The 26,789-nt window shown below is 38.5% G+C and overlaps 1 protein-coding gene across 5 annotated transcripts in view; it reads left to right on the forward strand.

The window, feature by feature from the left end:
* The window catches only part of PCLO (piccolo presynaptic cytomatrix protein), a 365,900-nt gene that overhangs the window by 147,212 nt on the left and 191,899 nt on the right, over positions 1 to 26,789 (forward strand). For all 5 annotated transcript variants that reach the window (XM_032208140.1, XM_032208141.1, XM_032208145.1 and 2 more), the window contains exon 4: positions 21,581 to 22,801. In XM_032208140.1, coding sequence (XP_032064031.1) covers positions 21,581 to 22,801 — 1,221 coding nt within the window. The remainder of the gene's footprint in view (positions 1 to 21,580; positions 22,802 to 26,789) is intronic.

The following is a 26,789-nucleotide window of genomic DNA, read 5'->3' on the forward strand; positions in this document are numbered from 1 at the left end:
GGGCTTGTGCCTGGCTTACTAGATGGTCTAAAATAAATCCTTTTTGCTGAGGCGATCGGCTCCGGGGCAGACGTGTTCTGCAGCGGAGCAGGGAACCGAGGCGGGCAGGGCTTTTTGTCCGGCATCGAGGCCACTCGGGGGAGCCACCGGGACCCGGCTGTCCTCGGGAGGGAGGCTGACGAGGCGAGGGCGGAGCCAGCAGTGCCCCCTCCCAGGCTGTTTAAAAGTTGCCCCTAGGGAGTGCGAGCGACCAGGAGCGCGGCGAACAGGACGGGCAAACAGGGCGTGGCACGTCGAAGGGCGTGGCAGTTTGCGCGGCAGTTCGCGCGGGCAGGGCGAGCGGGGGGCCCATCGTCGCTCTGTTGCAGCTGCCTCTCCCTTCGGTGCTTGTAACCTGCTTGCGTAGAACCTGAACATGGTATCGACTAGGCAGAAAACCGTGGCCTCCGCATCTCATGCGGCATCTCCAGCCACGGTCGCCAGTGTGGCTACTCAGACGGAGGGCTCGGAGAAACACGCAGCCGTCCAGGTCCTGGGCTGCAGAGTGTGCCCCAGCCTTCTGTCGGTCTCCGACAGCAGTGGTGGGTATGCCTGTGGGAGGTGTGCCCAGGTTGAAGAACTGCTCAGCCAGGTAGCGGAGCTCCGGGAGGAGGTGAACAGGCTCAGGAGCATCAGGGAATCAGAGAGGGAAATTGACTGGTGGAGGTGCGCTCTACCCTCTCTGAGGCAGGCTCACGAGACTGCCACAGCACAGGCGTCTCCTGTTATGCAGAAGACGGAGGTTCCCTCCTCCTGCCAGGCAGCGGGAGGAGACCTAGATCAAGGGGGGGAATGGAGGCAGGTGCCTATTCGGGGTGGTAGGCGAGCCCTCTCTCTGCCCACCTCACCTTCTCATCTACCCTTAAATAATCGATATGAAGGACTAGAGCAAGACAATCTAAATGACAAAGTAGACAAAAACCCGTCCCAGTTGGAGGGGGCTCCTAAGACAATGCGACCTACACGTCGCATTGCCACATCATCCTTCAAAAAAGAAAGAAAGGCTATTGTTATGGGGGGCTCCCTCCTGAAAGGGACAGAGGGACCGATATGCCGACCGGACCCAACCCGCAGAGAAGTCTGTTGCCTCCCTGGGGCTCGGGTGAGAGACTTTGCCAAGAAAGTCAAGCGCCTAGTACGGCCCACTGACTACTACCCGCTACTGGTCTTTCAGGCTGGTAGCGATGAAGTAGCAACGAGAAGTCCGAAGGCGATCAAAAGAGACTTTAGGGATTTGGGGCAACTACTTAGAGGATCAGGGGCGCAGGTGGTGTTTGCCTCTGTCCTTCCGATAGGGGGGATCGAAGCTGAAAGACGTGCTGTTCACATAAACTCGTGGCTTCGAGACTGGTGTGACTGGCAGAATTTCGGTTTCTTTGATCATGGGAAGGTCTACGCTACACCGGGCCTGATGGCACCGGATGGGATGCGCCTCTCTCGGAGAGGGGTAAGGATCTTTGGTCAGGAGTTGGCAGGGCTGATAGATAGGGCTTTAAACTAGAGTTGAAGGGGGAAGGGGCTAAAACCAGGCACGCCGGTGAAGACCTAAGGGATGGTACGCTAGAATCAGAGGGGCTGTGTGCCAGTGAGGTCCTTCGGTCAGATCCACAAGGTGCTGAGTGTAAGGAGATGCACTTGAAATGCTTTTACACAAACGCACGCAGTATGAGGAATAAAATAGATGAGCTAGAAGTCCTGGCCCAGTCCCGCAACTACGACATCATCGGCATAAGCGAAACCTGGTGGGATGAGTCCTGTGACTGGGGTATTGCGATAGATGGTTACAGGCTCTTCAGGAGGGACAGGCAGGGTAGGCGAGGTGGTGGGGTGGCGATGTATGTGAAGCAGGGGCTGGACTGTGTGGAACTTCAGGTTGGCGATGGCAAAGTTGAGAGCCTCTGGGTAAGGATCAAGGGACGAACGAATAAAGGGGATGTCGTTGTGGGAGTCTATTACAGACCGCCTGGCCAGGACGATAGCGCCGATAAATTATTCTTTACAGAACTAAGAGAGGCCTCGAGATTAACTCCCCTTGTCCTTATGGGGGACTTCAACTTGCCGGACGTTAACTGGGAGTGCCACACGGCTGACACGAGCAAGTCCAGGAGGTTCATGAAGCACCTAGATGATAACTTCTTGGTGCAGGTGCTAACGGAGCCAACTAGGAAAGGTGCCCTCCTAGACCTGTTGCTAGAAAACAGAGAGGGTCTGGTGGGAGATGTGGTGATTGGTGGCCGCCTCGGTCATAGCGACCATGAAGTGGTTGAGTTCAAAATTTATGGTGACAGAAGGAAAAGTGCCACCAAAACCTCATCCCTAGATATGGGGAAAGCGGACTTCAGGCTGCTCAGGGAACTAGTCAGCAAGGTCCCCTGGGAAACTGCTCTTGAAGGCCTCGATGTCCACCAGTGCTGGTCACTCTTTAAGCGATGCCTCCTAGAAGCACAAGATCAGGCAATTCCAAAATATCGCAAGTCAGGCAGGCGGGGCAGGAGGCCGGCGTGGCTGACCAGGAACGTTCTAATGGAGATTAGGCGGAAACAGAGAGTGTTTCGCTACTGGAAGGAGGGCCAGGCGTCATGGAAAGAATACAGGGATGCTGTTCGTGTTTGTAGGGAGAAAGTTCGAGTGGCCAAAGCACAGCTAGAGTTGAAGCTGGCTGTGTCTGTGAGAGAAAATAAAAAGGGTTTTTTTAGATATGTAAATGGAAAAAGGAGAACTAAAGAATACATAGGGCCGCTCCTTGATAGGGAAGGTCTCCTCACAGACGATGACATAGGCAAAGCAGAGACGCTTAACGCCTTCTTTGCCTCTGTCTTCAATGCCGATGATGGGCTTCGGGACCCAGGGTGCCCTGAGCTGGAGGGCCGGGACGGTGGGGATGACAAACTCCCAACTGACCCTGAATGTGTGCGGGATTTGCTACTCCACCTGGATCCCTACAAGTCCATGGGTCCGGATGGGATTCATCCCCGGGTGCTGAAAGAGCTGGCGGATGTCATCGCGGAACCTCTTTCAATTATTTTTCAACGATCCTGGGAATTTGGAGAGGTCCCGGTAGACTGGAAGCTGGCAAATGTTGTGCCGATTTTCAAGAAGGGTCAGAAAGAAGACCCTAGCAATTACAGGCCTGTCAGTCTCACGTCAGTGCCTGGTAAAATCATGGAGAAGTTGGTTCTCGGACTTATTGAGGCGCACCTGGGGGACAAAGCAGTCATTGGTCCCAGCCAGCATGGGTTTGTGAAGGGTAGGTCCTGCCTAACTAACCGGATTTCCTTTTATGATAAGATCACCCGTATGGTGGACCAAGGGAAACCAGCTGATGTGATTTTTTTGGACTTCAGCAAGGCTTTTGACACGGTTTCCCATAGGATCCTACTGGACAAAATGTCCACCATACAGCTAAATAAAAACATCATACGATGGGTGAGCAATTGGCTAACGGGCAGGGCCCAAAGGGTTATGGTAAATGGGGCTGTGTCAGGCTGGCGGGCGGTCACCAGTGGGGTCCCTCAAGGCTCCATTTTAGGGCCGGTACTTTTCAATATTTTTATAAACGATCTGGATGTAGGAATAGAGGGTATTTTGAGCAAGTTTGCTGATGACACCAAACTTGGAGGAGTTGTGGACTCAAATGAGGGTGTAAAGGCCTTACAGAGGGATCTGGACAGGTTGGAGAGCTGGGCAATCACCAACCGCATGAAGTTCAATAAGAGCAAGTGCTGGGTCCTGCACCTGGGATGGGGAAACCCTGGCTGCATGTACAGACTGGGCGATGAGACGCTGGAGAGCAGCCTAGAAGAGAGGGATGTGGGGGTCGTGGTAGACAGCAAGTTGAATATGAGCCAGCAATGTGCCCTGGCAGCCAGGAGGGCCAATCGTGTCCTGGGGTGCATCAAGCACGGCATCGCTAGTAGGTCAAGGGAGGTGATTGTCCCGCTCTACTCTGCGCTGGTGCAGCCTCACCTCGAGTACTGTGTGCAGTTCTGGGCACCACAGTATAAAAAGGACATGAAACTGTTGGACAGTGTCCAGAGGAGGGCTATGAAGATGGTGAAAGGCCTTGAGGGGAAGACGTACGAGGAACGGCTGAGGTCACTGGGCCTGTTCAGCCTGGAGAAGAGGAGGCTGAGGGGAGACCTCATCACAGTCTACAACTTCCTCGTAAGGGGTTGTCAAGAGGCAGGAGACCTTTTCTCCATTAACACCAGTGACAGGACCCGCGGGAATGGGGTTAAGCTGAGGCAGGGGAAATTTAGGCTTGACATCAGGAGGGGGTTCTTCACAGAGAGGGTGGTTGCACACTGGAACAGGCTCCCCAGGGAAGTGGTCACTGCACCGAGCCTGTCTGAATTTAAGAAGAGATTGGACTGTGAACTTAGGCACATGGTCTGAACTTTTGGGTAGACCTGTGCGGTGTCAAGAGTTGGACTTGATGATCCTTAAGGGTCCCTTCCAACTCAGGATATTCTATGATTCTATGATAAATCATAAGTTCTCCAATTGCATTTTGATTATTTCTCAGAATGATGTAATGGTCCATAGCTTTTTCTTTTGAGAAATGTGAGTTAAAGTCTAGGCAGGACTTTGACATCCTTAGATGAGCAGGCTGTCATAATGCAACAGGTCATCATCCATGTAGGACAAAATGTGGAGTGCAGAGAAAAGAGGGATCTACTAGAAAAGACAAATTAGGGCTAGAGAAACTGAGTGGAATTCATAATAAATAGCCTATATCATAAGGAAAGACTAAATAGGAGAGAGATAGATAGTATTTATTCTCACCTCATCTGTTGCTGTACCAGATTCTCTGTTTTGTTTTGCATCTGAACTCTGTAGATTAACCTCATGTTTGCTTACATCTAACATGATATTTGCATAAATTCACAAAGGGCTCTTCATTTTTTTCTGATGACATTTGTAAATCCCACAAGGTAAATGTGAAATTAAAGTCAAATACTGGTTATCTACCTATCTATCTAGATAGATGTGCACAGAGTGATAAACTGTCAGCCATGAATGTTCATATAATTTATTCTTGTAATGATGACTGTAAAAGGGATGGGAAATGGCAAATTTATAATGCATTCTTGTCGCATAGATTGTAATGAGAAGGGAAAATATCACAAACTTAATTTGTTCTGGTGAAAATTGTCAGACTGTAATGAGAACAGAAGATAGCATAAAAAATGTATCAATTCTCCAAGCTTCCTAAAATGCAGTCTCACTGTTGTCCTCAAAAGCCATTTTCCAGGTTCCCTTGGTCTGCTCCATTTTACAATGTTTTGTTTAGATTTGTTTAGTTTAGTTTTGTTTTTTTTTTTTTTTACATGTTTACTTAGCCATCTCTTAGTGTCTCATTAGAAACTTGCACACTTCATAAAAATCTAAAGTGATCATGTACTTTTTCACAGGAAGACATTTTATGAACATTTCATGCCTTTTATCATCGTAAAGATAATGGAGGATGATGCCACTCTCCAGCTAATCACAGAGAATTTAAGCCAAATAGAACCAATTTGTGTCAGTTTAAGAAGGGCAGTGGGTGGTATAGACAGCAAATATAAACATCCTTCACATTGCTGAGTGATAAGATAAGTTTCTTATCTTATAAGAAACTTATAAGTTAAGATAAGATATCTTATAAGTTAAGATAAGTTTAAGATAAGTTTCCTGAGTTTGAAGCACTGCATTATATTCAATATGACTTTTAATAATTTTTAAACCTTCCATTAAGTCTTTATTTACTTATAGTCTTTTTATTTAGCCAAGTAGGACTTTTTTTTTTTTTGTCTTTAAGATTTCTGAAAACTTAGTGAGTTTATGTCCTGAATGTTTGTACAAAAAGCACTGTTGTTTGTGGGCACTTTGGATAGTCCTTTTGACAGAACTGATTCATCTTCCGAAATACTGATTAATACTGATATGCATTAAGATGAATCTCTTAAAAAATTATTTTTTCAGACATCAACCAAAAACTCCATGCTTTGGCAGGCAGTAAGCTTTTACAACAGATTCACAATGACATGTTCTTTTAAAATCAGACTAGCAAATGTACAACTTCCTAGAGGGTTCATCAGGTTTTAGAGAGGAAGCTCTAAAAACAGATTAGCCAGTCCTACAGATGTGTATTTTTCTTTAAGTGTGTTGTTACCATAGCGACTGCTATTATATAACACAATTTACTTACCAAAGCATGAAGGCTTTGCAGACAGACGAGCACTCTCTTCCCCCTTTAAATCAACGTTTTTCTGACTAGGATCTTTATTGATGGAATGGAAGTAAAAAGTGCCAATTGTTATCTTGGAGCTGCCCAAGGTCTTCTGGGTTTTGTTTTGCTTTTTTGCCCACCAGCTGGGTTTCCATTTCTTCTCAGTGATGATTGTTTGTGAGCATTCTTATTGTCAAGTATGCTGTGGTACAGTCAGTTTTCCCTGAGTTTTGCCATTAGTGACCTTTATCATTTTATTAAAATTTTTGTTAAACTCTTAGACTATTCCCTACTTGTGTTTTTGCTTGGACTTGTTAGATCAGTTCACTGGGTTTGTTGTGTTGAGTGGGTGAATCCTTTTACATAAAACCAGGAAAAAAACCAACACAGTTCTTCTCTCCCTGATTGTTTTTGGAGCAATCTATCCTGTCTTTACCTACATAGTATATGTCATAAAATATGACATATAATAATAATAATAATAAAAAAATATTATTTATTATTTATAATAATAAATGCTGTTGCAGATATGACTTTGTTTTCCTACTGACATGATCAACATCCATGTTGCAATTCATTAAGTTATTGATAGCAATACTTTTCTTGTAAAGTCGTTTTTAACGAATGTTTTGGAAACGTTATATAGCATATTTATTGAAAAATCTCAGCTAATTAGTTTTGTAAGATGCAATGCACAACGATTTGCTGAACAAACGCTCCATTAGAAAGAGAAAGCTGAAAAGAGCCAAAGAGTCTGTAGCTTCTGAGGTATCTACAATTTAAGTATTTACAGTTAACTATAACACATTTTAGTTGTTATGTACATTTTAAACTGTGATGGAAAAGTAGTTAATGAAGCATTAGCTTTTTTTGTTTTGTTTTGTTTTGTTTTGTTTTGTTTTAGTGCCTGTGTAACGCTCTGAGGGAGGTAGTATAGAATAGGTCATTTGGAAGAGACCTACAGAGATCATCTAGTCCAACTGCCTGACCTCTTTGGTACTAACCAAAAGTTCAAGCATATTATCGAGGTCATTACCCAAATGCCCTTGGAACACTGACAGGCAAGGGGCATCAACCACCTCACTAGGAAGCCTGTTCCAGTTTGTGACCACCCTCACATTAATATAATTTTTCCTAATGTCCAGTCTGAACCTCCCTTGGAACAAGTTTGTGCTGTTGCCATGTATCATTGGTTCCCAGGGAGCAGAGACTGGCACCTCTCTCTCCATTTGCCCTCCTCAGGATACTGTGGAGGGCAATGAGGTTGCCTCTCAGCTTCCTTTTCTCCAAACTAGACTAGACCTTCAGCCTCTCCTCATAGAACGTACTTTTGTTGCCCTCCTCTGGATGCTTTAAGGTACCTTAACATCCTTTTCATATTGTGGAGTCCTGAACTGCCCACTGTATTCAAGGTGAGGCTGCACCAACATTAAATATAGTAGGAGAATCTCCTCTTTTGCCTGGCTGCCTATGATGTGTTTATTGCACCCCAAAATGACATTTGTCCTATTGGCTGCCAGGGCATGCTGCTGGCTCTTGTGGAGCCTGCTGTGCCAGCACCCCCATGTCTCTTTCTGCTGAGCTGCTCTCCAGCCACTCGTCTATGCCTTTGTCCAACATTATTCCATCCCAGTTGGAGCACCCGGCATATACATTTGTTGAACTTTTGATGAACTTTTGATACTGTTGATGATTACCCAGTACTGCAGTCTACCCTAGACCCCTCTCCAAGGCCTCTTGTCCCTCCAGGGAAGTCAACAGCACCTCCCAGTTTGGTATTATCAGTGAACTTGCAAAGGATGCTTTCCACTCCTGCATCCAGATCATTGATAAAAATATTGAGCAGACCTGTCCCCAGAACTGAGGTTGTGGAATGTCACCAGTGACCATCTGTCAGCCAGACGTAGTCCCATTCAGTACAACACTTTGAGCTTTGCTGTTCAAACAGTTCACCAGCATGGCGTAAATCTGGCCACTTAACAGTTGGACAGTTTGTCCTGAATGTTAGCTTGAGGGACAGTATCAAAGGCCTTGATAAAATCCAGAAAGATTACATCCATTGCCTTCCCTTAATCCAACAAGCAGGTAAGCTTATCATAGAAAAAGATCAAATTACTAAGGTAGGATTTACCCTTCAGGAACCCATGTTGACAATGCCCTGCAGTCAATGACAAATGCAGTGATAAAGTCAGTCGCTTCCACAGGTAGATGAAGTAAAATGTAGCTTAAAGTAGAAAATCATGAGATTGAAACACTTCTTGCATTCCATGCGAACTCTTCATTCAGTCAACTGATATTTTGTATCCTGCTGTTTTTCTAAAATCTAATATTTATTTAACATCTTGCCCAGCAAGACTCAAGAGAAAAGCAGATAATTGTTTCCACATTTTTTTTTTCTTTGCTATATTCTGGTTGCTTGAATGTCTGGGTTATGAATTATTTTTTTTTTCTCTATTTGAATTATTATTTTGCAACAAACGCCACAAGAATAAGATTACATGACGATACTCAATAGATACTTTATATTTTTTCTTAATTTTTTCAATACTTTTCAAAAATTTTTCCTAGTCTTAATATTTTCACTTTTAAAGCTGTAGCAGTCTGCTCTGGTCACTGAAGCTTGACAAGATGAGAAATGAGGGAAGTAGCAAAATCTTCACATTTACTCTTCACATTTTAGTAACTTCTCAATCAACCAACAGTAAAATCTCCTAAACCAGCTCCTGGTTGTGAATTGTGAATTGGTAATTTTGAGAATCTATCCAGGCATTTTGGGTTAACCCCTCACAGGCAGCTATGGAATGAAAAGTCAGTTGAAGTTTTTGCCCTGTTTTTTTCTTACACTTTTAGTTAAAAGCTTTTGTGTTGGAGTTACTACTCTAACTGTATTTTAATTGTATTCAAAACAGAAAATATAAAATTCTCAATATATATATATATAAAAATATAAATTAAATATAAATATAAAAATACAGCAGTTAAAAGTAAAGCTTTTTTTAAAAAAAAAAAAAAAAAGAATCTGCTTAGATTTCTTTGCAGAATAATTAGAATGATTGTATCAAAGTCATCTTTAAATGAAAAGGAATATTTCTGAAATATTTAATATATATTAAATGCAAATTATTGGAGGACATTATTGTAACTGCTCTGATGTATAAAAATTCACTCGTGCATTCTAGAAAATGCTTTCAATTCTGCCTTTGAAGACAGATGTTAACTTTCCACTTCATTGCCTTGAGATGTTGTTTTGAAAAGAGCCCCATAAATGGTTCGTTTTGCACATGCACTGTATATTATTCTAGTGTCAAAATCTTGGGAACTGATTATAGAGAATATAATATGGATATGATTACTTTTGTTATGTTTTAGAATTAAATTTGAATTCCCTGTTCCTTACCTTTGGAGTTATGATCTCTGTAATATACTTTTCATGCATGTATATCTACAATTCCTGAGGAGGGGGGAAAGGTTATAAATAACAGAGAAAAACATGGATATGCTCTGAAGAGGAATAAAAATGCTATAAAAAATCATTTTGATTAAGATTTTTACGTGGAAATGTGGAGGTGGTACCCAGGTAAAATCCTCACTTTAATTTAATCACCTGATTTTTTTGGTCTGAATTTGAACCGGCAAAGACTAAGAACACAGTTTGTCGCTTTTTTTTTTTTTTTAATTAAAGATCTGTTAAAAAAAAAAAAAAAAAGCATTTGTTGTTGACTTGTCACCTAAATGGCTCTTCTGCTCTTCTCTTTGAACAAATGAGAGCTATTGACTTTATGTCATTTTTATCCCCAGATGTTTGTTCTTGAGTTAATACAGTACCTACAATTAAATTAATCAGAAACTGACAATAGTATCACTCATCCTGGAAGACTGCATCATGTTATACTATCTATGATGTAAACAGGGTCTTTAGTAGAGTGTTTCAAGGGTTGAACAAATGCTTCAAGATTAATTAAAATTTAAAATTTGATTTTCAATGAGAAAATAAGATCAGTCTATTCAAAATAGCAGCACTACTTTTAGTAGATAGCTAATTGTAGTCTACATAGAAAATAAAGAAACAGAAGCTGACAACATATAAAAATTCAAATGAACATTTCCATTTTCTCTTAATTGTTATTAATATTATTTATTTATTTTTAAAATTATTTTTCTAGTAAGAAACACAAAGATCAGATTCTATCCAAGGTTTGGAGAGTTAAAGGGTTTGTTTGCTTTTTTAACATATTTTGGATTTAGGTATAAAGATAATGGTTTATTTTTAAAAGTACAGATGTATTATTGTTCATAGAATGAAAAGAGTAATTAACCTTCCAACACAGTACCATTTTATAACTAAAAATTGTAATACAGACATTATAGCATCAAATACCCTTTTAAAACGTGGTAGAAGGGAGATTATGCTTTTGAGGGAAAAGTTAAGCTTCCATTTGGTTTCTTCTGACACTATGTGAATAATACAATATTGATCAGCATGTAAAATTTTTGATTCATTTGAGTGTAAGATTTTTTATTTACCCTTGTTGTGACAAATGCATCTTAGTGCAATTTCTGTATAGGTGTGGAGGGATTGTCTGTCTTCTCATCAAGGAGAAATCATCTTAACTTGCTAAGTAATTGTGAAATTATTATTAATGCAGAGGTAACATAGGTCTTCCAAAAGGATTCTTTATTCTTTTGGAGACTGTGATGAGAACTGAAAGACCAACCTAGGACTGCAAGAGGGATCATTTTGGCGGGGGGGGGACGACACTTTAATTTTTGTTAACTGTTCAGATACTTTTGTCACTTTATAACCACTAAAGTAACACTGTGTGTGTGTTGAAAAATGTACAAAGATGTACTTCAGAAGATTAAAATAAATAATAATTAAAGTAGCATTCCAAGAGTTGGAAGCATTTGGCATTTTTGTTCAGATATAGTTGAGGGTTCTTTATTGAAATATATTAAATCTTAAAGAAATCGATATTTCTGTATAAATAAATAAATAAATAAATAAATCATTACTTTAAAATGCTCTGTTTTATGAATGACCCCACCTGGAGCCCTGCGATTAGCCCAGAGGCCCCAGCACAAGAAGGACATGGACAAGTCCTACAAGGAGCGGCTGAGGGAGCTGGGTTTGTTCAGCCTGGAGAAAAGGAGGCTCAGGGGCGACCTTATCACTCTTTATAAGTATATTAACGGAGGCTGTAGCGAGGGGGTTGGTCTATTCTCCCACGTGCCTGGTGACAGGACGAGGGGGAACGGGCTAAGTTGCGCCAGGGATGTTTTAGTTTGGATATTAGGAAGAACTTCTTTACTGAGAAGGTTTTGAGGCATTGAAATGGGCTGCCCAGGGAAGTGGTGGAGTCACCATCCCTGGAAGTCTTTAAAAGACGTTTAGATGTAGAGCTTAGGGATATGGTTTAGTGGAGGACTGGTTAGTGTTAGGTCAGAGGTTGGACTCGATGATCTTGAGGTCTCTTCCAACCTAGACAATTCTGTGATTCTGTGATATTAGAACAAGTCCACAGGAATATGAATGAATATGATCAAGGAGCTGGTGCACCTCTTATGAAGACAGGCTGGGGAGTTGGGGTTGTTCAACCTGGAGAAGAGAAGGCTCTGGGGAGATCTTCTAGCGACCTTCCCATACCTAAAGAGGACCTACAGAAAAGCTGGGGAGGGACTCTTTGTCAGGAAATGTAGTGGTAGGACAAGGCAGAATGGCTTTACACTGAAAGAGGGTAGATTTAGATTAGATATAAGGAAGAAGTTCTTTACTCTGAGGGTGCTGAGGCACTGGAACAGGTTGCCCAGAGAAGCTGTGGATGCCCCATCCCTGGAAGTGTTCAAGGCCAGGTTAGAGGGGACTTGGAGCAACCTGGTCTAGTAAGAGGTGTCCCTGCCCGTGGCAGGGGGTTGGAACTGGGTGATCTTTAAAGTCCCTTCCACAGACATTCTGATTCTATGATTACAGTTTAGCAGTTAAAGCCTGTCTTTTCCTCTTACATTTGATACTTATGTTGAGAGTTGGTACATAAATTTTGAGAAGACTTTACATTGGTTTAGATTATTTGGACTATATAGTATGGATTATAATTGTATTCATGCTATCTCTTGAAAGTAAACTCAAGCTTATTATGTGTGATTGTTGAAGTGCATAATATTTATTTGCACATTTAAAACATCTCATTTCATCCATATTGTAGCATTACAGTATGTTAAGCTTTTGAGCAGATTGCAAGCACATTTCTGTAAAAAATATTGAGAAGTAATTTCAATGGATATTGGTCTGAAGTTTTCCGAGAAAAAATGTTTTATTTTAATTCTTCACGTACATACTTGGTAGTTGCCAAATTATATAAATGCACAGCATGCTCTTCTTTTCTGAGTTAGTTACAATGCTTGACAGAATTATCTTGCTGACTAAGTGACATATTCCCTTTTAAGACAATCTTTTAACATTTTCCATTGTGTGGCTATACAAGGGCAAAATTTTAGGCAGTCGAGTGCAAAGTAAAATCAATAATCAAGAACAATTATTATTATTAAAATGTCTACCACAGTCTTGAGATATAATCAGCATAAATCTCCAAAGAAGCAGAAAAGCCAAGATATTTAAAAAGTTGTTTTTCCCCTTTTCCCCCTGTACCTCACCTTTTCCTTTGCCTTTCCCTAGACTTTAGACTTTGTTGCCTCACAGTTTGAGAATTTGCCTCTTATCGGTGAAAGTGGCAACACCCTAATTGTTATTCTGACCCACATGTTGAAAAGCCAGGCAGTGCTGTTGCAGGGCTAGTTACAAGCAGAGAAAACAAATGGCAGCTGTAATTCCATTTCTGTGCTCTGCTGTCTCTTCACATAGCACTTTTCATGTCTTAAAGTGGGGAGGTCAGTTTTCACTTCCTCAGTTTGGGTGTTTAGGAGGGAAGTCCATTGGGAAGAGCTCAAGAAGTCACTGGAAAATGTATGTGTATCACAAAGTTATGACCATTCTGTGGAGATGTAAAAGTACAATATCAATTTTCTTTACTTGCTTTATTACCTTTTTATTGTCATGACAGCTGTAAATATATCCAGCAAATGGTTATATGCAACTTCCTACTGTATTTGTAGTTAATGATTAATATAATTTTCCAAAGCCGGGTAAATGATTTTCCTTCATTTCTGATGGACTTTTGCTCCTCTTACTTGAGAATATTGCACGTTTCCTTGACCACGAATTATTATCCAGTCTTTTCATTTGTTTGTTTCTTTGTCTTTCCCCTTCATTTTCAAAACCTCCAGGCACCTAAAGGATTCATGTATCAGTGACATGAGAAGAACAAATACTAGATGTAGATCAGCACTAAATGATAGTAAACTCAATAAGTGATGAAACATTAAAAAAAAAAAAAAAAAAAAAAAAAAAAAAAAAAAAAAAGTGATGAAAGATATCACACATGGTGTTGTTCTGGTTAGAGAACTAAAAAATGGAAGTCAGTGAAAGTATCCTCAGGTATTTAGAGCTTTTGAAAACTGGACGATATATTTAGGTATCAGATTACAGAACACTTATGTATCAGATTAAAGGACCTTTCATAGGGCTATCAATGTAAGAACGGTTATTCTTTGCACTTTAGTGTAGGCCGTCAGCACACCTCAAAATCATGCTTGAAGTGAAGTTTATTTAGAGCATAGTTTGCTCCAGGCTCTTTCCCTGCTCGGGAATAGGTACAGCTGTCAGCTCTCCAGTGGTGTTCATATCTGCAGATAATGTCTCAGAGACTAGAGGGGGAATTTTGGTAGCCCGGGTCAAAACTTCAGTTCCTAGTTAAGTGTTAAAAGTTAGGTGAGATTAGTCTGGATGGAGCTAGGAATCTAAAAAAAACTTCCATTCCTTAATTTATTTCCATCCTCCTCCATAGCATTTCACTTGGAGCATTGATCTGCCACTTACACTTAATGTCTTTTTAAAAAAAGACTGCTCATGCAATGATACAGTAATCATGAGAAAAAGGAAGACATCTATCAAGCTGTCTCAGCAGTGATTATTGTTTATGCAAAGTGTATTGCTGAAATGAACTACACGCCAGTTTTGTGATTATCTGGTTTGAAAGAGCAAAAAAAATGCAAAACAGTGACTTTTCAGAATAATGATATCATTTTTCACTGTATGTCTATGGGGATGACCAAAATAAAAATGATTTTACAAAGAATGGCTGAGGTGTTTGTTAATATGAACCATTAAGGTTCAGATTAAAAGGTTGTATTTGTAGCTTATCATCAAATACAGCTTCCTAGATGTGCTAAAGATACAGTGAGCAGTAGGCACTCTGAGACATCAGAATAGTCCTTTTTACTACAGAATTCCTCTCATCTCGTTTGATATCTGAGTCCCAGTTTGAGATGAATAACCATATTCCTCTAGACCCTTCAAAAAGGTCTAAATTGACCATAGGACAGAATAGACTGCAGTCTCTTCAGGGCATGGAATTGTTTGTTGTTTTAGTGCCATCTGTAGCACTAGACATTTTGTCAGTTCAGGACAAATAACAACAGTAATGGAATGGGAATACTCACGCTCTTTGCTGACCCATTGTGAGAGGAATTGTTATTCAGTTTCTAGAAGGTATACAAAATACATATATACTTTGAGACTGTTATAATAAAGAGTACAAAAGGCATTCATATTAGGGCTACTCAGCATCTACATATAGCTGAAAAAGATAATGATAACCTGACAACTGTAAAGCTCTGAAGTGACATAGTTTCTAAATGAAACAATAAGATATTGAAAACTCACTTTTAAAATTATTACTTCAGATACTAACACAACCTCAGATTTTTGGTCTGTATAATCTAAATGGAATAATTACAATTATACTACTAAAGCAAGCTAAGAGTAATATAAACAGGGTATATACTGCTGTTTAATTAATCCACGGCAGCATGTTCATTGTCATGCGTGCAAGTAAATGTAAATTATTTTAGTCAGTTAGTTGGCAATCTCCTTAAAAGTAACTGTGAAAAAGAATGTCACTGCAACAACTGCATACTGACTGGTGATCAGATATGTGCAGAAATATATATGTAAATGTTATTACCTTCTTATCCTAGTAGTAAATACTAAATCACCAGTGTTTTTCTTGAGTGGAAAATGAGATATCAAAGTAATGTTGAAAACATATGCTGGGATGGATTTTGTGGATTGGAAGACTGCTTAATATAAAGGTGGTATTCCCATTAATGTGGTGAAACAAGAGGCTCTCTACATCTGCTATTAATGCATATTCTGTTGTAAAATGTTGTTTTCAAAATTACCTATAAGGCTCAAAAGCCAAAAAGAAAATGAAAAAGAAATCAAGTTCATGTTGTTTGGCTTCTTGGTTTCTGAACATTTATTATCCAAGCTAAAGAAATCAACAATAGGATGCATGTTTTCATTAATCTTTTATGTACACAGAAAATCAAGAGGATATGTATTGATCTCATTATTATAGAAAAGACTTTTTTAACCTTCCCTTGATAAAAAACATTGACTATTAATAGGCTTTCCTAAACTGAACTTTATAGATTCAGTAATTTGAACGTTCAACCCATAGACTTACAGGGTATCATTTCATGTGAATTAGAGGTTAGCTCTGCAATGAATTTGTGTTGTGGTAGCACCTGGATAATAATCTTTGATTATTATCATGACAGACACTGCAAGTATGATATGTAATTATCTAAAGGCGTTACAATTGCAACATATTTTCCTTGCATGGTTGTAAAGAAGGTTTATATTGCATTTCAAATAATGTTTTTTGGACTTGTATTATTATTCAGAATTTCTCAAAGTATACATACAGCTTAATCATCCCAGCCCCACTGAACTACTACTTGAGACTCTTCGATTGATTTCTTTGGCCTTTGAATGAAGCTCATATTCACTTTGTTGTTTTGCTTTGTTTTCTTTTCCTTCATTGGAGTTGGGTTTGCCACGATAACAAAAGAAGAGATCACCAGAGGCATTAAAATGCTTGATAGAAATTTCTCTGTATAAGACTGAGGATGAAGGCCATTTATTCCTTTGATTTGGGCAACATCACCCCTACAGCAAACCTGCCAATACAAAGAAGGATTGTCATCTTGTCAATGTCAAAGAAGTTGTCATCTGGTTATAAAAGTGCATGGGGAAAAAATAAATAAATAAAAAACACCATAGGAAAATGCAGGTAGATTCAGAGTGAAAACAAGTATGGTAATGGTCCCCCCTCCACCAAAAAGAGCAGTTATTTTTTCAACATCTTTGCTTCTTTTGCATCTATGATGATGTATACAATAGGGATACCTTTTTGTGCATTGCTTGCATAATACTAAGCCTTGAAGGGCCTTCAGCAAAATAGCTAAAAGCAAATTAAAGGATACACAGGCATTATACACATAAAAATTCTCATTATCAAATTTGATTACTAAAATTAAAATTTGCAAACAGAGCAGTTCCTAGAAAGAAAAAGAATGAGCTTTTCCTGAAGGTGCTAGGATGTATCTTGAAGTATAAGGGCATATGCATTTCAGAATTGTCATCACTTGAAGAAGTAGGTCATCTTTGTGTTGTTGTAATCTGTATTTCATCCGCTCAAAATAAAATGGAATATTTAACAGTCCCCACCCTATTAAATCTGAGGAGCAGGTAAATCCTGACATATAGGAAAAACACTGGCTCTTTGTACTTCTCTGGTAATTTGCAGCAGTGTTTGCAACTCTCTTGCAAGTGTTAACATTTGGTGGGGGATAAAAAAGAAGGGATCGTTAGTAATAACAAATCAGCTGACAACGTACCAAGAGTACTTTTAATTTTTTACTGGAGATGAAGCAAAATCTTAGGGCGTTAGAAATAACTGTCTGATTGTTCTACCTTTCTTCCACAGAATAATTATTTCAACATCCAAGATATGTCTATTCAGAAAGTCAGAGTCCCTGGAGGCTTCTGTTAGTAAGCAAGGATACAAATTTGAATAGAAAATGTTAAGGATGGGGAAAAACAAAAAAAGAGGGTCCAAGCAGTGGTTGCACATCATTACTGAATTTAAAGACTCCGGAGCAGTTTGGGGAATAAATAGGCAATATCCAGTTTACTGGTCAAGGCCAATGTGTCTTCTTCTATATCCTTATGTTCTCATTTATCACTCTACTTTAAATAAGTAGCTAAAATGTAAAGAATTTAGGGTCATTTTTCTCCACAGGAGATCTTTTTTCCTACCTGGCAATTTACTCATCTCTCTTAATTTGACAAATTAATGGTGTCACAGATTCAGTTATTTTTCTGGTATTCCAGGTGTGTTGAGCATGTAATGGTTTAATTTTTACTTGTAAAATAAATGATACTTTCAAAAGCAAAAAGTTATATGATACAGGCTTATTCTAGTAAATACGTATTGACTTTTAGCATGTGGCCCTTTTCTTTGTCACAAGGATCAATTCAATTATCTTTCAAATTATTTTATAAAACTTTGTAAACATTTGAGTTGTACTAATAGAGCTGTAGTTACCAGGAGCAGTTCTTAAAATAAATAAGAGCAGATATGAGTTATATATGGGTTAGCTGTGTGTCAGTTGGTTTGGATGGATTATATATATCTTACAGTTATATTTAGTACATGGTTTTCCATAAAGATTCTGTTTGATAATGTGATTACATTAGGTAGTGAAAGCTAACATAATTTATTTTTTCACAGATGTGCTTCATCCTTTCTTATGTTCCTATATTAATTTTATTATTTTCCTTTACTAAGAGCAGTGAGGAGGAAGAATTAGGAAGGGATAAAGGTATGCTCCAACCATGACAAAGAAATTAATTATTTGGCCTCCAAATGAAACTAAAACATTTTACTTCAGAGGTAAATTTAGAGATGTTCTGTGGGAAGTGTTTATTTTCACCTTAACAAATACATTAGGTACTTTGAGTTACTTTCAGTTAGTTTACCAATTGGTGTTTGCCAGGAGAGGGTAATCTATCCACCAACATACTGCAATGAAAAATCCTTGAACGACAGAGAGAAGGAGTAGTAGACCTATTGTTTTCAACTTGAACTTCTCTGGCATTGTGGCATTTTCAAAAGCAAAGGAACTGAAATGCTTGAGCCTTTGCATGACACTTTAAAAAATAAACAGTTGCAATGAATGTTAGATGTATGAACTTTTCACGATGGCATTTGTTTATTATAAAACCAAATGAGGAGGACATTGTAACACAGCTTCTTTGTACTGTCCAGCAATAAGAGTTTGTTTGGAAAACACAGTGGGAGAGCCACAGACTTAGAATATTAAAGCACATTGATATTGGTTGTGATACCAAGGATAATGTCTACTGCCAATTCAGGAACCAAGGAGTGTGAATATTTCTGTAAAGAACTACAATTTATCTAGTGAAGACTGCTGAAGAAAGATTATGTCCATTTCCCAAGTCCTAATAAATTTGGGTTGACAGGCTAACTGAAAAGATAGCCTAAGGAAAAACTAGCATTCAGGGCATGAGGTTAACTGAGGAAAAGTTGAGTCTTAAACTGAGGCATATGACTTCATGGTACAAAATTCAATTTACAGAGAACCATTCTGACAGTGAATTAGGAGCTAGAGGGCTGGTGATATAAGATTTGTATAGGTTATTTTGTGATCAAATATCTTCATGATTATAAAAAGATTGCATTTTAAAACACATAGCTTGAGAGATGTATTTTCCATGCCTACATAGCAACCCTAAGAAAAAAAAGAAAAAGAAAAAAAGAAGTGATAATTAGATACAAATATAACAAAAGTCCAAGAGGACAATGGCAAGATTCATTAAATCACTGTGTATCTAGACAATTCCAGGTCATTTCACTAGCACCACTTACATCAGTATGGCAGGAAGGCAAGATTAGAACTTCCATCTCTTGACAAGGTTTAGCACAATTTGCCAATTCACTCATCATCAACTGCCTTTGCTCATATTTATTACTGTTACTTTCATTTTTAAGAGACTTGTTCTATGATGTCTTCAGCACTACTGTGTGTGAATCTAAGAAGGGGCATGTGTATGAGCAATGGAGGCTCACAGTTGCAGAGGTACTAAGTGCTACCTTACCAACAAAGCTAGAAGAAGTGATGAGTCAAATGCGGATGTGTACAAAAGGTACAAGCATAGAGACCCTACAGAAGAGATGTATTACCAGGAAATAAATGGAAGCAATGTCATGCAGAAATGGAAATATGAGAAGAACTTGTGCATTTAATGTACAAAGTAGCATGTTCATTAAATATATATGTAGTAAGTATGTGAAATGGAGCAAACTCTTGACCCATGGATTATTTCATGGTAGAAGACAATTATTATTATTATTTATTATTTTTTAATGAAGTAAAAGATAGTTAAGGCTAGCTTCTGAGAAGCTTAACAACATTTGAGTATTATTCCCATGTTCTGTACTGAAATAAGCTCTATTGACATAAGTAGTAATGGTAACATTTCTGCCTACTTTTTGAAAGAATTTATTGGTCTTTTTGAATCTACAATAACTTTAAAATAAAAATGAACTGTCATAATTATCTAGTCAGCTTTGTGTAGTAGCCTTTTCAGTCTTTCTGAGAACAGAATCAAAAAATACTATGAAATTGTTTCTTTATTCTGTGTTCTATTTATAATAAAAAATATCTAGTATATTTAGAATTCCTGATAGTACTACTATCATAATTTTTGTGGATTTAAGGCCAAATTAGTTTCCAGATGTATTAATTCCATTTTTAGGTTATAAAACATAATTCACAGCATAGTTATGTTTTCCAGTATTGATTTCTAATTTCTAAACAGGCCACACCAAAAAGAAAGGAAGCTATAGTTAAAAAAAATAATAAATAAATAAAATAAATAGATAAATAAAATCCAGGGAAATCCCTAACAGGAGTATTTTCAAGAAAGATAATTTTTATTTTGCACATTCTTCACAAATGAAGCTGTTTTTATTCCTATTTCCTAATTAATGCTTTCCAGGCAGATTACAGGTAGTAGCATTTTAAGGGTTAATCTCCTTTGGAGGGTTATATTTTAATGTTTTAGTGTTTTTTCTACAGAAAAAAAAAATAATAATAAATAAATCTAATAGTCTTATACAGATCTGCATTCAGTTAGGAATTGCAAAAGGTATAGTAACTATTAGGGCCTTGACTGCATTTAGAGACAGACAATTCAGTGAATAAACTCCATTTATTGGGACAACATTGCCAAATGTTTTTTCATAAATATGTATTTGTGTCAAGTAACAGGACTCACTAATTTGATCATTTTCTATAGAAGTAGAAAATTAATACATAAGGCAATTGTTAGTTGACCTGAATGATAGTGAGTGCCATCATGCAATCTTCTACCCGACATTAATTTCTTCAAATAAAAACATTTTATACATTAAATAGACTTTAGCTGCACTTCAACAAAACTAGCCTACCTACCCAATGTTGTTAGATTTTATCTCACATTCAATTGTCATTTCATCTGCAATTCTTGTCATTTACATTTAACTTGTTAGCCTAATCTTTTTTATCTTTTTTTTCCCGTTTTTTTTTTTTTGTTGTTGTTGTTGTTGTTTGTTTGTTTGTTTTGTTTTGTTTTTCCAAAGGGGTAGCACAATACTAGTTGTTCGGTTAGTTAGTTTTCTGTATTTAAAATGTCTTTTTGCTGTTCTAAAGAAACTGTACCCCAAGCCCCACTGGAAACTGTCTCATGTAGTGGCTAGGCAACTGGCAATAAGATCTTTTGTAGTCTTGTCCTTGTCTTCCTGATTTTCTTTGAAGAAGAGTAAAAAACAGTATTCAGCAGAGATTAAGTAGTAAAGAGAGCAAACATATACTTTCTTTGGGGTTACTAACTTAACCAGTGATACATACACACAAATTCAAGAGAGGAACATAATTTATGAAGAAAAATACAAAGGTCCATGAATCCCAGTTCATCTTCTTTTACTCAGACTTACGAAATTAGAGGCAGATTTTGGCAGATTATAGTCTTCAGGAAAAAAAAAAAAAAAGGTTTTAGGAATACATAAGCAAACTTTGTACATAAAGGTCATCAATACTTAGGGACAATGTAATTATTACATTTCACAATCTATTTTTCTTTTTGTTCAGCCAGGCTTTCTGGAACATGACATACTTCATTTTTATTTTTTTTAAAAAGGTATTGTGGATCATCCTGCAGGAGCAGCAGACAAAGAAAATGCCTGTTCAGTGCTCATAGGATAGAGCTTACAAGTATTTTAATGGCAACTGTACCAGCTGAAAACACAACGTGATTTTACTGTTAAGTTTTCAAATAAGTAACTTCATATGTTTGTTGTATCACAGGTACAGGAATGGCTGTGCTTAAACTGCCAGACCCAAAGGGCAATGTCAGGACAACTTGGAGATATGGGCAAGGTGCCACTTCCAAAACCAGGCCCTTCACAACCAGTATCCAAACCACCTGCAACTCCTCAAAAACAGCCTGTGCCTGCCGTCTCACATTCCCCTCAGAAGACTTCCACACCGCCTACTCCAGCAGCCGCAAAACCTAAAGAAGAACCAGGCGTTCAGAAGGAAGTTCCAAAGCTTCAGCAGGGGAGGTTGGAAAAAACATCATCAGATGATAAAATCCAGCAAGGAATTCAAAAAGAAGATGCAAAACTTAAGCAGAGCAAACTTTTCAAGACACCCTCAGCTGATAAAATACGTGTCTCTCAGAAGGAAGACCCCAGACTCCAGCAAACAAAACTGACAAAGACACCCTCATCTGATAAAATTTTACATGGAGTTCAAAAGGAGGATACAAAATTTCAAGAGGCAAAACTGGCAAAAACATCTTCAGCAGATAAAATTTTGCATGGAGTTCAGAAGGAAGACATAAAAATTCAAGAAGCAAAATTGGCAAAGTTACCCTCAGCTGACAAAATTTTACATGGAATTCAGAAGGAAGACCCAAAACTCCAACAGATGAAAATGGCAAAGGCACTATCAGCTGACAAAATCCAACCTTCAGCTCAGAAGGAAGATGCACAACTTCAGGAGGTGAAATTGTCCAAGGCTGTTTCAGCTGATAAAATTCAACATGGAATTCAGAAAGAAGATCCAAATCTTCAACATGTGAAAATTGCAAAAGCTTCTTCAGTGGAGAAAATCCAACAGGAAGCTCAAAAAGAAGAATCAAAACTTCAGCAAGAAAAGCTGTCAAAGACACTTTCAGCAGATAAAATTCCTGCAACAGTAAGTTCAGATCAAAAGAAAACTTTAAGCAAATTTGAAGAAGATAAAAAACCTCTGCTCCCAGAAAAGAAGGCACCACATTCAGAGGACAAAAAAGAGCAAATTATAGCTGAGGCAAAAGACCATGTTGCTGTACATAAAGGAGAAGTTGAAGCACCTTGTGAGGAACTGTATGCAAAGAAACAAGAGGATGCTAAGAAAGAGGGTTTGACAACTGGGATTACCCAAATGGTTTTGAAAGCTGAAAAAGCTGAGGAAGAAGAAACTCCCGTTCAAATGTCACGTGTGCTAAGATCTGGCCATGTGGAAACAGTGAGAGAAAAAATGGTAAGTGGCTTTTTCCCCCTCCTTTTCTTTCTTCCTCCTTTCCTCCCTCCCTTTTTGCTACAATTTAGAATCTGATTCTGATGGACTTAGTATCTTCCTTCCCTCCCTGTATCTTTATTGTTATTCTCTGTACAAGATGATTCTTAATGATAAAATCAATGACTCCTGTTTGATAAGAGTTACTTACCAGTTAGTTCTATTGTTTAAGTGCAACTTTCAAATAGTTCTGGCATGATTTTCCGTTTAAATAATTAAGCATTTGAAAGTAAATCAAAGTTTCTGTTCAAACAGTTTTCAAATACTTCTGATTTATTTACCTGCTTCCATGGACTCTCAAGGCTTTGGAGTTTAATTGTTGAAGTGGGAACATTTTCATTGTTCTTAATCACAAAAGCAAATGAGATGTGATGGTAAAAGGTGCTGTGTTTTTCACTACCAAAGTATAATTATAGAATCGTAGAATGGTTTGGATCAGAATGGAACTTAAAGGTCATCTAGTTCCAAACTCCCTTCCATGGGCAGGGACATATTCCACTAGATGAGGTTGCTTATCCAGCCTGATGGGCCAGATCTAGTGCAGTGCTCTGCAGAGGAAGGGAGGTTGGGCACTCTACTGCAAGCTGTGCCAGGCCAGCCAGGCTCAGGGCCAGGCAACTATTTCTGCCTTCTTTTATTTAGCAATACAGGCATGATCAGCAAGCCCACAACAGTCAGTTTGCTGTAAAGCAGGAGGTATTTCGTAAGAGAAATGCATTCTTCAAAATGAAATGATTTCAAAACAGCCCAGTACTATTGTATGTATCAAAAACAGTCTGGTTTGTCACTAGGTCCTTCAAAGGTCCTCTTGCAGTGATTTCAGCATGTTCTCTTCTGTCCCGTCTGGAAAAGACCAGCATCCTGATTTCTGGAGAGCTGCTGTCATTCGTACTCACCGTCTCACCTGAGCTCTTGCCTGCCATTCTTGTGGCAAACCTCAGTCAACACGACTTTGCAGGGGCTCTTTAGACCACTTGACATTAAAGAATGTAAAGAGAATCATATAATGGTTTGGGTTGGAAGGGACCTTAAAGATCACCCAGTTCCAACCCCCTGCCACAGGCAGGGACACCTCTTACTAAACCAGGTTGCTCCAAGTCCCCTCTAACCTGGCCTTGAACACTTCCAGGGATGGGGCATCCACAGCTTCTCTGGGCAACCTGTTCCAGTGCCTCAGCACCCTCAGAGTAAAGAACTTCTTCCTTATATCTAATCTAAATCTACCCTCTTTCAGTGTAAAGCCATTCTGCCTTGTCCTACCACTACATTTCCTGACAAAGAGTCCCTCCCCAGCTTTTCTGTAGGTCCTCTTTAGGTATGGGAAGGTCGCTAGAAGATCTCCCCAGAGCCTTCTCTTCTCCAGGTTGAACAACCCCAACTCCCCAGCCTGTCTTCATAAGAGGTGCACCAGCTCCTTGATCACCTTCATGGCCCTCCTGTAGACTCTTTCCAGCAGGTTCATGACCTTCTTGTGCTGGACCCCCTGAGCTGAATTATATTCAGCATTCCACGTGGGGTCATATGAGAGCCAACCAGAGGGGGAAAATAAACTCCCTCGGCCACTCTGCTTTTGATGCAGCCCAGGATACAGTTGTCTTTCTGGGCTGCAAGCTCACATTGCCAGTTTATGTTGAGCTTCTCATCCACCAGCACCCCCAGGCCCTTCTCCTCAAGGCTGATTTCAATCCATTCTCCACACAACCTGTATTTATATTTGGGATTGCACTGTTCCAGGTGCAGAGCCTTGCACTTAGTCTTGTTGGCAAGGTTTGCATGGACCCAACTCTCAGGCCTCTCCAGGTCCGTCTGAATGGCATTCCTTCCTCCAGCATGTCGAGTGCAACACTTTGCTTGGTGTTGTCTTCCGACTAGTTCACAGCACATTCAATCCCACTGTCCAAGTCTCCAACAAAGCTGTTAAATAATGCTAGTCCCAATAATAAACATTTGAGGAATATATTGTGATTTCTGAGCATGGTATATTAATGTATGCAACCTTTACATCTTTTTACTATTTCATTTGCCTATCCCAAGTGGAAAACTACTTTCAAGTTGGGTTTTTGGTGGGCTGTCAAGTTAGATCAATGGATGAGTTTGTGGTAATATGTATTAGATGGCTGCATTTCTAAAAAAAAATATTTTCTGAATCTGAAGTCAGTAACAAGTACTTACAACAATAACTTACCTGCTGAAGTGGGTAACATGTAAAATTTGTTGAGAAATTACAAATCATGTGTGTGTTTTTTTTTTGCTTGTTTGTTTTTGTTTCAATACTGCAAGTTAGGTGTTTATCATTATGTTGGAAAACTAGGAGTAGGTTGAAGAAGACTTTAACATTTGCCAAAATTATGTTTCCTAATAATATCAGTCAATAAGTAATGTAGTAATGTTTTTGTGTTTGTTTTTTGTTTTTTTTTCTATTTTTTTTGATAACCAAGTTATTTGACCAGAAAAATAATGTGATTTGGAAATTGTGCTGTGGCATGTTCTGTTAAAAATACGATTATTTTTAGAAATCAAATTCCCTGTCTGAGATGCAAATCCCATCACATGATGTGTTCACTCATCTTCATGGTATCAAAAGATAGGATATCATCTGATTGTACCAAGGGAATGTGAATTCTGATCCGAGTAACATAGCCAGAGTCCCCCCTTCTGGAAGAAACAAGGAGATCTAACAACAGGGAATATTAGTTTGATTATTTTATATTAGACATGAGGCCCTATTGCAGGATTTTCCAAGAAGAGCAAGCTTAATTTAACAAAATGTCTCTTCTGCGTTTTGTTTTGTTTTGTTTTGTTTTTTTTCCTGGACAAATTCTGAAAACTGAAGTAGACAGATTTTTTGATGTTATTGTTAGAAATACTATTTTTTATGTTCAAAAAATCTCTAAGGAAAAGTTTATCACATACTAGTCTCAATCCTGTTTTCATTTCATTGCCATTTTTGTTTTCTACAAAGATGAGAAAGCATGTGGCACTCCAGACAAATCTAAGATACATATACTTGATTCTGTCTCTGATTGCAACACATTTTTATTGTAAATTAATTGATGATTTCTAATTATCTGTTGATATATTATGAGGTACTCACATGCCTATATTTCACCTTTCTTTCTCTTATGTTTTATTTGCTCCTACTGTCTTTAGCTTTCTTTTACTTGTGTTATTGGATTTTGAAGAACACTTAGATAAAAATTAGAAAGTGTAATATATTAATGCAAAAAGAAAGTGCATAGATATCCTCTTTTAGGTATTTTTAAAAATAGAACACTCTTAAATACAAAACAACTGAATGAATGAAAAAGGAATAGCTAATTTTAAACACAGCTCTCTTCCCCTCGCTATCTCCTCCCCCCTAAAAAACAAACAAACAAACAAACAAACAAACAAACAAAACCACCTTCCCCCTTTTTGCTCATTGGCGAAATAATTCAAGAAAAAATAAATTAAAAAAAAAGATTTCTGAATGTTATTAATTTTTTTAACGTTTACTGTGCTTTACGTTGAATATTTCTAGATACATTTTTTTTTTTCTCAAGAGAGGAAGAAATCCTATGACAGAAATGGAAAATGAAAGAACAATTTAAGTGTTGCACACTGATACCATTTGGATGGTTAAATAATAAAAGGTTAAAGGTTCTGATACAGTAAAATCACTGGAATGAGCCTTGGAAAATCTCCCACAGACCTCAATTTTATTTAGAGATCTGCCATCCTTTGAAATAAATGTGAGTTAAATATTTAAATATTTTAAAGATTTGGGCCTCAAATTAGGATCATAGGTATCACAAAGCAATTTTTCCTTCAAATGTTCCTTTTTCAGTAGTATTTTAATCTATAATTTCTTCAAACAGATGTCAAGGAACAAACTATCTTTGCTCATGATTTACAGGTCTTTTTCCCGATAAACTGTCTTTTAACGTGCACTAGTATTTAGGTGTTCTAACAC

The sequence above is a fragment of the Aythya fuligula genome, chromosome 1 (assembly GCF_009819795.1).
Source record: "Aythya fuligula isolate bAytFul2 chromosome 1, bAytFul2.pri, whole genome shotgun sequence".
Taxonomy (NCBI): domain Eukaryota; kingdom Metazoa; phylum Chordata; class Aves; order Anseriformes; family Anatidae; genus Aythya; species Aythya fuligula.